The 12,525-nt window shown below is 44.1% G+C and overlaps 2 protein-coding genes across 5 annotated transcripts in view; both read left to right on the forward strand.

Moving 5' to 3' along the window:
• Positions 1 to 12,525, forward strand: part of ENTPD1 (ectonucleoside triphosphate diphosphohydrolase 1) — a 112,498-nt gene that overhangs the window by 83,826 nt on the left and 16,147 nt on the right. The gene's annotated exons all lie outside the window — the stretch shown is intronic.
• LOC101284237 (ral guanine nucleotide dissociation stimulator-like 2) lies at positions 2,301 to 5,257 on the forward strand. Its single transcript, XM_012532560.3, is given in 2 exon segments — positions 2,301 to 3,025; positions 3,028 to 5,257. Coding segments are annotated over 2 exon segments (2,331 nt in total). The 5' UTR covers positions 2,301 to 2,428; the 3' UTR covers positions 4,762 to 5,257.

The following is a 12,525-nucleotide window of genomic DNA, read 5'->3' on the forward strand; positions in this document are numbered from 1 at the left end:
GTCAGATATTCCTTTAGCACAAACATTGTACATTCTGGCACACACAGAACCCCACACGTTTCTCTCGAAGGCACCAAACTGATCCAGTCCCAAACCACGTGCCTTAATTAAAAGCTGCCACTTCTGTGGAATGCTGGCCAGGGACCAGACAGCTTTGATTTCAATCCCAGATCTGCCATTTGCCAGCTCTGAGACTTTGGGCAAGTGTATTCTCTCTACACCTGTTTCCTTATGTGTTACATGGAGATGGCACCTACTTGGAGGATGGTTGTGAGGATTAAATGGAATAATATCATACTACTAACTCACTTACCAGAGTGCCCAGCACATCAGAAGCCCTCAGTGGAGACCAGCTGTCAACATTGCTTTGGGGGAGATGAGTTCTAGGAAAGGCCCTTAGCTGTTGGTGTGTTGTGGTCACTGAGCTGGGTGCTCCCAGGATTTCCAACTGCTGCTAAGGGAAAGTGGCCTGTCCCCAGGCATCTGCTTTTGTCAGCGGGAACTGAAGTGCTGTTCTTAGATGAGCGCTTGTGACTTTATCTTTTTATGGAGAATTTGGAAGAATTTACCTCAATTTTCAACCTCAAATACTCTTGGAAAATATATTATTTTTACTCCAGTGGACTTTAAAAAAACAACAACTGGAGATGAGTGGTGGTGATGGTTACACAACAATTTGAAAGTACTTAATGCTACACTGTACACTTAAAAATAGTAAAAATGGTCAATTTTATATTCAGTGTATTTTACCACAATTAAAAAAATGAAAACAACAACAAAATTGAAGTTTGTATTAAAGGTCTAGAAACTCCAAATGAAGAAAAAAGAAAGGAGGAAAATGGTCTCTGTTTCCAGGCCCTGCCAGCATCACTGTAGCTAATGGAGGCCTGATTTGTTTATAGAGTACTAAAGTCACATTCAAAAGGACAAGCTTTGTTTATTCAAAAGGGCTAACTGAGGCAGACTGATGAGGTTGCTGAAGTTGCTGTTAAAGCTACAGGGACACCAGAGGGCAGGCAGCAGAAGCAAGAAGAACTACAATCCTGCAGCCTGTGGAGCAAAAACCACATTCACAGAAAGATAGACAAGATGAAAAGGCAGAGGGCTATATACCAGATGAAGGAACAAGATAAAACCCCAGAAAAACAACTAAATGAAGTGGAGATTGTCAACCTTCCAGAAAAAGAATTCAGAATAACGATAGTGAAGATGATCCAGGACCTTGGAAAAAGAATGGAGGCAAAGACCAAGAAGATGCAAGAAATGTTCAACAAAGACCTAGAAGAATTAAAGAACAAACAAACAGAGACGAACAATACAATAACTGAAATGAAAAATACACTAGAAGGAATCAATAGCAGAATAACTGAGGCAGCAGAACGGATAAGTGACCTAGAAGACAGAATGGTGGAATTCACTGCTGTGGAACAGAATAAAGAGAAAAGAATGAAAAGAAATGAAGACAGCCTAAGAGACCTCTGGGACAACATTAAACGCAACAACATTTGCATTATAGGGGTCCCAGAAGGAGAAGAGAGAAAGGACCAGAGAAAATATTTGAAGAGATTATAGTTGAAAACTTCCCTAACGTGGAAAGGAAATAGCCACCCAAGTCCAGGAAGTGCAGCGAGTCCCATACACGGTAAACCTAAGGAGAAACATGCTGAGACACACAGTAATCAAACTGGCAAAAATTAAAGAGAAAGAAAAATTATTGAAAGCAGCAAGGGAAAAACAACAAATAACATACAAGGAAACTCCCATAAGATTAACAGCTGATTTCTCAGCAGAAACTCTACAAGCCAGAAGGGAGTGGCATGATATACTTAAAGTGATGAAAGGGAAGAACCTGCAACCAAGATTACTCTACCCGGCAAGGATCTCATTTAGATTCGATGCAGAAATCAAAAGCTTTACAGACAAGCAAAAGCTAAGAGAATTCAGCACCACCAAACCAGCTCTACAACAAATGCTAAAGGACCTTCTCTAAGTGGGAAACACAAGAGAAGAAAAGGACCTACAAAAACAAACCCAAAACAATTAAGAAAATGGTCATAGGAACATACATATCGATAATTACCTTAAACGTGAATGGATTAAATGCTCCAACCAAAAGATACAGGCTTGCTGAATGGATACAAAAACAAGACCCATATATATGCTGTCTACAAGAGACCCACTTCAGACCAAGGGACACATACAGACTGAAAGAGAGGGGATGGACAAAGATATTGCATGCAAATGGTAATCAAAAGAAAGCTGGAGTAGCAATAGTCATATCAGACAAAATAGACTTTAAAATAAAGAATGTTACAAGAGGATCAGGGGCCGGAGACCTACGGGAACAGTGGCCCGGGACCCGCGCTGCCCCCACCCGTCCTGAGCAGGCGCCCCCATGGCCCGACCCCACTGATTCCTTCACTCGGCCATGCTCCCGCGGCCCCTGCGGCTGTTTTGGGACACGAGCCCCCCCGGGGTAGTCGTGCTGAGCAGCTTCCGGAGTCGAGACCCCGAAGAGGGTGGGGGCACAGGTGGCCGGGGTGTGGGCGGGGGGCAGGAGGAGGAGGAGGAAGATGACGAGGCCCCTGTGTCTGTCTGGGACGAGGAGGAGGATGGTGTCACCTTTACTGTCACAAGTCGCCAGTATCGGCCTGTTGATCCCTTGGCCCTGAGGCCTCCCCCGTGTTCCTCCCAGAGGCTCCGAGCTGGCACTCTGGAGGCCCTGGTCCGACACCTGCTGGACGCCTGGACATCAAGGACTGACGTGACCTTCACAGCAGCCTTCCTGGCTACTCACCGGGCCTTCACCTCCACGCCTGCCCTGCTAGGGCTTATGGCTGACAGGCTGGAAGCCCTTGAATCTCATCCTACTGATGAGCTAGAGAGGACAAAAGGGGTAGCCATCTCTGTACTGTCAACCTGGCTGGCCTCTCACCCTGAAGATTTTGGCTCTGAGGTCAAGGGTCAGATTGACCAGCTTGAGAGCTTCTTGCTTCGGACAGGGTATGCAGCAGGGGAGGGTGTTGGGGGGGGGGCAGCGCTGACCTCATCCGCAACCTCCGGTCCTGGGTGGACCCCCAGACCCCCGAACTTCCTAAGCCCCTGGCCCTCCCCGGCGATCCCCCTGCTGACCCCATGGATGTCCTGGTGTTCCTCGCTGACCACTTGGCCAAACAGCTGACCCTGCTAGATGCGGAGCTATTTCTCAATCTGGTCCCCTCTCAGTGCCTGGGGGGTCTGTGGGGTCACAGAGACCGGCCAGGACATTCCCACCTCTGCCCATCTGTCCGGGCTCCTGTCATACAGTTTAACAAGGTGGCAGGGGCAGTGGTCAGCTCTGTCCTGGGGGCTACCTCAACCATAGAGGGGCCTGAGGAGGTGACCATACGGCCACTCCGTCCACCCCAGAGGGCCCGGATGCTGGAGAAGTGGATCCGTGTGGCAGAGGAGTGCCGTCTGCTCCGAAACTTCTCTTCAGTGTATGCTGTGGTGTTGGCCCTGCAATACAGCACCATCCACAGGCTTCGGGCAGCCTGGGAGGAAGCAGCCAGGGACAGCCTCAGAGTCTTTTCCAGCCTCTGCCAGATTTTCTCCGAGGAGGATAATTATTCCCAGAGCCGGGAGCTCCTCCTGCAGGAGGTGAAGCTGTAGCCTTCTCTGGGGCCAAATTCCAAGAAGTCCCCGAGGTCTGGCTCCCAGGGTGGGGGTGTGGTCCCATACCTTGGCACCTTCTTGAAGGACCTTGTGATGCTGGACGCAGCCTCCAAGGACGAGCTGGAGAATGGATACATCAGTTTTGACAAGCGGAGGAAGGAGTTTACTGTCCTTTCTGAGCTGAGGCAGCTCCAGAACAAATGTCGTGGCTATGACCTCCGACCTGACCCCGATATCAAGCGGTGGCTACAGGGGCTCCAGCCACTGACAGAGGCCCAGAGCCATCAAGTGTCCTGTGAGGTGGAGCCATCCAGTACCAGTGACCCTCCTGCCCCGCGGGTGCTTCGGCCTACGCTGGTCATCTCGCAGTGGACAGAGGTGCTGGGTTCTGTTGGAGGTCCCACACCCCTTGTCTCCTGGGACTGGCCCAGTGTGGTGGCAGAGGAGGTGCCTGGAATCCCCGCTCCACTGCTGACCCGGCTGGCCCAGCACATGAAGTGGCCGTCTGTCTCATCTCTGGACTCCGCCCTGGAAAGCACTCCAGCCCTGCAGAGTCCCGCTGACCCCAGCCACCTCTCTCCCCCAACTTCCTTCCTGAGGCCTTCTCGAGGTCACTGCTGCTCAGCCTCCTGTGGCTCCCCACTCAGTGGGGGTGCAGAAGGGGCCTCCAGGGGGGCTGGATATGGGGGAGGGGGGTCTGGGTCAGGGGCTTCTGATTGCCGCATCATCCAAGTCCAGATGGAGCTAGGGGAAGACGGCAGTGTCTACAAGAGCATCTTGGTGACAAGCCAGGACAAGGCTCCAAGTGTCATCAGTCATGTCCTTAAGAAAAACAATCATGATTCTGCGGTGGCTTCAGAGTATGAGCTAGTGCAGCTGCTCCCAGGGAAGCGAGAGCTGACTATCCCCCCCTCGGCTAATGTCTTCTACGCTATGGATGGAGCTTCACTCGATTTCCTCCTGCGGCAGCGGTGACGGCCCTCCACTGCTACAATGGGCCATGCCAGTGGCCCTTCTGCCTCGGGAACTCCCCCAAGTGAGGGAGGAGGGGGTTCTTTTCCCAAGATCAAGGCCACAGGGAGGAAGATTGCCCGAGCACTGTTCTGAGGAGGAAGCCCTGTTGGCTCCTAGAACTCATGGTGGCCGTGCCAGATGTGGGGAGCCATCCTGAATGGTGGCAGTTGCTGCACTGGGAAAAAATCCAGAAGGATGGCCAACCACCCTGGGGCAGTGAAGTGCCACTGGTTTACCAGACAGCCGAGATCCAGCCCTATGGGAACTGGTAATCTTGGTACCCAAGACGGATCCCTGTGTATAGCTTCCCACTTTCCATGAATGCAGCACACAGCTAGTGCTGGAAAAAGGATCCCTTTCTGATTCCTGGCCACATCCTAGCATGCTAAGGGCCAAGGAAAGGCCTGGAAGTAGGGGGAAAGGAAAGGCCTGGAAGTAGGGGGAAAGGAAAAGCCTAGAGGCTCTGAGCCCCAGGGGAAGGGAATGGTAAGAAAAAGGTTCTAGTAGGAGTTCCTCTTCCTACTCTGGGTGTTCCTGTCACTGTGACAACACTAATAAACCAAAACACTACCTGAACTCTAAAAGAAAATGTTACAAGAGACAAGGAAGGACACTACATAATGATCAAGGGATCAATCCAAGAGGAAGATATAACAATTATAAATATATATGCACCCAACATAGGAGCACCTCAATAAATAAGGCAAATGCTAACAGCTATAAAAGGGGAAATCGACAGTAACACAATAATAGTGGGGGACTTTAACACCTCACTTACACCAATGGACAGATCATCCAAAATGAAAATAAATAAGGAAATAGAAGATTTAAATGACACAATAGACCAGATAGATTTAACTGATATTTATAGGACATTCCATCTGAAAAGAGCAGATTACACTTTCTTCTCAGGTGCGCACGGAACGTTCTCCAGGATAGATCACATCCTGGGTCACAAATCAAGCCTCAGTAAATTTAAGAAAATTGAAATCATATCAAGCACCTTTTCTGACCACAATGGTATGAGATTAGAAATCAATTACAGGGAAAAAAATGTAAAAAGCACAAACACATGGAGGCTAAACCATACGTTACTAAATAACCAAGAGATCACCGAAGAAATCAAAGAGGAAATCAAAAAATACCTAGAGACAAATGACAATGAAAACATGATGATCCAAAACCTATGGGATGCAGCAAAAGCAGTTCTAAGAGGGAAGTTTATAGCTATACAAGCCTACCTCAAGAAACAAGAAAAGTCTCAAATAAACAATCTAACCTTACACCTAAAGGAACTAGAAAAAGAAGAACAAACAAAACCCAAAGTTAGCAGAAGGAAAGAAATCATAAAGATCAGAGCAGAAATAAATGAAATAGAAACAAAGAAAACAATAGCAAAGATCAATAAAACTAAAAACTGGATCTTTGAGAAGATAAACAAAATTGGTAAACCATTAGCCAGATTCATCAAGAAAAAGAGGGAGAGGACTCAAATCAATAAAATTAGAAATGAATAAGGAAAAGTTACAACAGACACCACAGAAATACAAAGCATCCTAAGAGACTGCTACAAGCAACTCTATGCCAATAAAATGGACAACCTGGAAGAAATGGACAAATTCTTTGAAAGGTATAGCCTTCCAAGACTGAACCAGGAAGAAATAGAAAATATGAACAGACCAATCACAAGTAATGAAACTGAAACTGTGATTAAAAAATTCTTCCAACAAACAAAGTCCAGGACCAGATGGCTTCACAGGGAATTCTATCAAACATTTAGAGAAGAGCTAACACCGATCCTTCTCAAACTCTTGCAAAAAATTGCAGAGGAAGGAACACTCCCAAACTCATTCTATGAGGCCACCATCACCCTGATACCAAAACCAGGCAAAGATACTACAAAAAAAGAAAATTACAAACCAATATCACTGATGAATATAGATGCAAAAATTCTCAACAAAATACTAGCAAACAGAATCCAACAGCACCTTAAAAGGATCATACACCATGATCATGTGGGTTTTATCTCAGGGATGCAAGGATTCTTCAATATATGCAAATCAATCAATGTGATACACCATATTAACAAATTGAAGAAGAAAAACCATATGATCATCTCAATAGATGCAGAAAAAGCTTTTGACAAAATTCAACACCCATTTATGATAAAAACTCTCCAGAAAATGGGCATAGAGGGAACCTACTTCAACATAATACAGGCCATATATGACAAACCCACCACAAACATCATTCTCAATGGTTTTTCCTCTAAGATCAGGAACAAGACAAGGATGTCCACTCTCACCACTATTATTCAACACAGTTTTGGAAGTCCTAGCCATGGCAATCAGAGAAGAAAAAGAAATGAAAGGAATACAATTTAGAAAAGAAGAAGTAAAACTGTCACTGTTTGGAGATTACATGATACTATACATAGAGAATCCTAAAAATGCCAGCAGAAAACTACTAGAGCTAATCCATGAATTTGGTAAAGTTGCAGGATACAAAATTAATGCACAGAAATCTCTTGCATTCCTATACACTAATGATGAAAAATCTGAAAGAGAAATTAAGGAAACACTCTTTTTTTACCATTGCAACAAAAAGAATAAAATACCTAGGAATAAACCTACCTAAGGAGACAAAAGACCTGTATGCAGAAAACTATAAGACACTGATGAAAGAAATTAAAGATGATACCAACAGATGGAGAGATAGACCATGTTCTTGGATTGGAAGAATCAATATTGTGAAAATGACTATACTGCCCAAAGCAATCTACAGATTCAATGCAATCCCTATCAAATTGCCAATGGCATTTTTTCCGGAACTAGAACAAAAAAATCTTAAAATTTGTATGGAGACAATACAGACCCCGAATAGCCAAAGCAGTCTTGAGGGAAAAAAACGGAGCTGGAGGAATCAGACGCCCTGACTTCAGACTATACTACAAAGCTACAGTAATCAAGACAATATGGTACTGGCACAAAAACAGAAACATAGATCAATGGAACAAGATAGAAAGCCCAGAGGTAAACCCACGCACCTATGGTCAACTAATCTATGACAAAGGAGGCAAGAATATACAATGGAGAAAAGACAGTCTCTTCAATAAGTGGTGCTGGGAAAACTGGACAGCTACATGTAAAAGAATGAAATTAGAACACTCCCTAACACCCTACACGAAAATAAACTCAAAATGGATTCGAGACCTAAATGTAAGGCCAAACACTCTAAAACTCTTAGAGGAAAACATAGGAAGAACACTCTTTGACATAAATCACAGCAAGATCTTTTTGATCCACCTCCTAGAGTAATGGAAATAAAAACAAAAATAAACAAATGGGACCTAATTAAACTTCAAAGCTTTTGCACAGCAAAGGAAACCATAAAGAGATGGTAAGACAACCCTCAGAATGGGACAAAATATTTGCAAATGAATCAACAGACAAAGGATTAATCTCCAAAACATATAAACAGCTCGTGCAGCTCAATATTAAAGAAACAAACAACCCAATCCAAAAATGGGCAGAACACCTGAATAGACATTTCTCCAAAGAAGACATACAGATGGCCAAGAAGCACATGAAAAGCTACTCAACATCACTAATTACTGGAGAAATGCAAATCAAAACTACAATGAGTTATCACCTCACACCAGTTAGAATGGGCATCATCAGAAAATCTACAAACAACAAATGCTGGAGAGGGTGTGGAGAAAAGGGAACCCTCTTGCACTGTTGGTGGGAATGTAAATTGATACAGCCACTGTGGAGAACAGTATGGAAGTTCCTTAGAAAACTAAAAATAGAATTACCATATGATCCAGCAATCCCACTACTGGGCATATACCCAGAGAAAACCATAATTCAAAAAGACACACGCACCCCAGTGTTCATTGCAGCACTATTTACAATAGCCAGGTCATGGAAGCAACCTAAATGCCCATCGACAGACGAATGGATAAAGAAGATGTGGTACATATATACAATGGAATACTTCTCAGCCATAAAAAGGCATGAAATTGGGTCATTTGTTGAGACGTGGATGGATCTAGAGACTGTCATAGAGAGTGAAGTAAGTCAGAAAGAGCAAAACAATTATCGTATATTAACGCATGTATGTGGAACCTAGAAAAGTGGTAGAGATGAACTGGTTTTCAGGGCAGAATTTGAGACACAGATGTAGAGAACAAACGCACGGACACCAAGCGGGGAAAGCCGCCACAGGGGGTGGGGATGGTGGTGTGATGAATTGGGCGATTGGGATTGGCGTGTATACACTGATGTGTATAAATTTGATAAAAAAAAAAAAAAAAAAGCTACAGGGACTTTTAAGAAAGATTCTAAAGGACCAGTATGTCTGAAGAGACCAAAAGAAGTTAATTCACACCGTTGCCCATGTTACCTGGCTTCTGGGGTTTTTGTTGCGGGGAAGGGGTGGAACTCAGCCCCATGGCACTACTTTATATTAGACTGTGTATATTAACATCTTTTAGGACTGGAAGGAGTTTAGGGACTATATAGTTCTAACTCCCCTTATTCATTCATGTGTTTTGAGCAACAGTTGTCTGTTGAATTCCTTCTTTGTACCTAACATATAATAGGATCTACCATTGTGGATGCTGGATATACCATAGTATGCAACACAGACCTGCCCTAATATAGCTTAGGATCTAACAGGGAAGACAGACATTAATCAAATAGCTACATAAATATGTAATTACACATTGTGGCAAGTGCTGTCTTTAGAGGGAAAATACAGGTTGTCTGAGACATGGATTAGGAGGGTAGACTCAGATCTGAGAAGGTCAGGGAAAGCTGGGATCTCAGGTGAAGGGCTTTCTGGGCAAAGTCTCTGGAACAGAAACCTCGTGGCCAGTGGGGAACTGAGAGTACACTGGTGTGAGGGTGAGTGTTTTCTGAATGAGGAGAGGGTTGAACATCCCACTTCTGCTGAGTCAGGAGTAGAAGTACGTCATCTACTGTTCCAATTTTCTCTTTCTTTTCACATTGAAGGAGACTTACTCAGAAGCCTGGACCTGTGACATTTGCACAGGTAGAATTATTTCCATCCAAAGACAGGATCTGCCCCACTTCCACATGGCCTTCAGTCTCCCTGAGCTCGGGCTCTGTTGCTACCCACATCTCCAGATCTTCACCAAGGCACACTGGTGTCTCATGACCCAAGCAAGGTCATTTCTGTTGACCCTCTTTCTAGACCACTGCTTCTGTTCACTCAGCATAGCTCATGAAGATCAGTTATGGTTGATAAAATCATGTGTATGATCAAAACTAGCTTAAGATGAAGTTTATACACAGTATGATTGCAACTATATAAAAATTACCATGCATTAAAAAAGACCAGAAGGAAATAAATAAAAAGAACAGTGATGTCTTGTTGGTGAAATCTTTTTTTTCCTTAATTTTATTTTTTTTATCGGGGTATAGTTGTTTTACAATGTTGTGTTAGTTTCTACTGTACAGTGGAGTTCCTTGTGCTATACAGCAGGTTCTCATTAGTTATCTATTTTATACATATTAGTGTATATATGTCAATCCCAATCTCCCAATTCATCCCTCGCAACTCCTTTTCCTGCTTGGTGTCCATACGTTTGTTCTCTACATCTGTGTCTCTATTTCTGCCTTGCAAATCGGTTCATCTGTACCACTTTTTTAGATTCCACGTATATGTGTTAATATATGACATTGGTTTTTCTCTTTCTGACTTACTTCACTCTGTATGACAGGTTCACCCACATCTCTACAAATGACCCAATTTTGTTCCTTTTTATGGCTGAGTAATATTCCATTGTATATATGTGCCACATCTTCCTTATCCATTCGTCTGTCGATGGACATTTAGGTTTCTTCCATGACATGGCTATTGTAAATAATGCTGTAAATGAATATTGGGGCTAGTTGGTGAAATCTTTAATGTCTTTTTTTTCCCTTTTCCTTTCATTTTCTAGATGTTACTTAATAAATTTATAGTACTCTTAAAAGAGAAAGTCATATTGAAATAATAATATTAAGGAGATGTCAGATCTCTTCCTCACTACTCAAATCTTTGATTTTTCTTTGATGTGAAGGACATACTTATAGGGGTTTTAGAAATGTTTTAAATATGAGCTACAGAGAAACATTGGGTACGAGTAATAGCATGACAAGGCATAGCATTTCACAAAACATTTCTATAGGATGGAATTTTTATTTAAAACAGAATTCTGTTGTCACTGAGTCTGGGGGATGCTGGTTTAAACTAGGTTAAGTGGGTTTCTCCACTGTTAGAATTCTCTTAAGCAGTCACTACCTAGTGGGTTCGTGAGCCCAGGATGGGGAGAGAGCATGCAGCATTCCCCAGACTTCTGGGAAACTTTCTTCACTCAGGTCCCTGCAGGCTTAGTGCTCTCTGGAACATGCTTTGGAAGATGCTTATGTGGGGAAAGAGAGCAAAAGCTGGTGGCTCCTGGGGCTCTAGATGGATCAGGTGAGGTATAACTATCTTTACTACCCATTCAGCAAGTCAAACTGCTCTGGACCCAGTTTTCTACTATAAAATAAGAGGATTGATGAAATGAACCTCTAGCTCTAAAATGGGCCAGCTATGAAAAACAAGTGAATATGCTTGTAGGTTTGTGACAATGAAAGGCAAACTCCCCGAATGTTCAAACAGAGAATTTTCAGACAATCAAGCTTTATCTTTCCCTAAAGGCAGCAAGTGATGCCGAATTTTCCTTTTGCACTTCATTTGGAAGACAAAGAACATTTGTTCCAGTTCAACAGGTTAGCATTCCAGGCTGCCATATACAGCAGGAAATGCCCTCAATTCCTGTGTCAATGCTCTACCCGCCCTTCTCAAGCACTTGCCAAATGAAATGTAGTAAAAGTTTTCCTTTCTCAACCACCTCACTGTGTAAGGCCTTAGAGAAACAGGCTGATAGGAGCAAGGCTGGTTCCTTTGCTCTACTGGAAGAGTATCTTTCATGTCAACATAGTAGACAGAATAGAACATCCTGATTCCAGATAAAGGCTTCTTGCTGCTGCTGCCTCGCTATCTTTTATCATATACTTCTGTGGTTAGAACATCTTCTGACAGGAAGAATTCAGGGACCCTGCTAGGGAACAGCAGGATTTTCTGCCGTGTAACGCCTGAGGCTTTTGCTCCACCCTGAGAGGTTTCCCACAGGTTCAAAGGCCCCAGACCTCAGTTAGACCCCTGTCTGCTCACAAAGGTCACCGCCTAAGCCCGTTCTTGGTTTGATCTCACTGCAAGCCTAGCTGCTGAGGAGTCTGCGCAGCTTCCTTCCTTGCTGCTCATCTGAGCTGTGGCCCTCACAGTGCGATCTGCCACTTGATAATGCTTAAGTCAGCAGTTGTTTTACATCTATCCCCTCATATTGTCTTATCACCTGGGAAGAACCTAAAAACTCCAGGGAGAAAAGAAGACAAGAATTAGAATTCAACTCCCTGGACCCCTGCATATAGCTAAACGTAGAGCTTGTTGAGCTGTCAAGTTTTCTTCCATTTCACCCCAGGGAGTATCACTGTGCTGCTGTGTGAGCATCCTTGACCTTGCATAACATCTGCAGTATTCTCTGCCTCCTTCTGCACAGTGGGGCTTCCCTGTGGTAATCAGCGTTATGCCCCCGTAAAGAAAAGGGCCCGCATGCTTGCTTCGGGCAAAGTGATTAGGTGACGGAGCCTGGATTTGGATCAGAGTCAGACCCAAGACCTTGTGCTCCTTATACAGAGGAACAGAGGAGCAAGGTCCAGACTATAGTTTTCAAATTGGTGCCCCACTTAAAGGCCTGGCTCTGATCGAAAACCAGGCTCCGTCACCTAATCACTTTGTATC

This window comes from Orcinus orca, chromosome 14, assembly GCF_937001465.1.
Source record: "Orcinus orca chromosome 14, mOrcOrc1.1, whole genome shotgun sequence".
NCBI lineage: Eukaryota > Metazoa > Chordata > Mammalia > Artiodactyla > Delphinidae > Orcinus > Orcinus orca.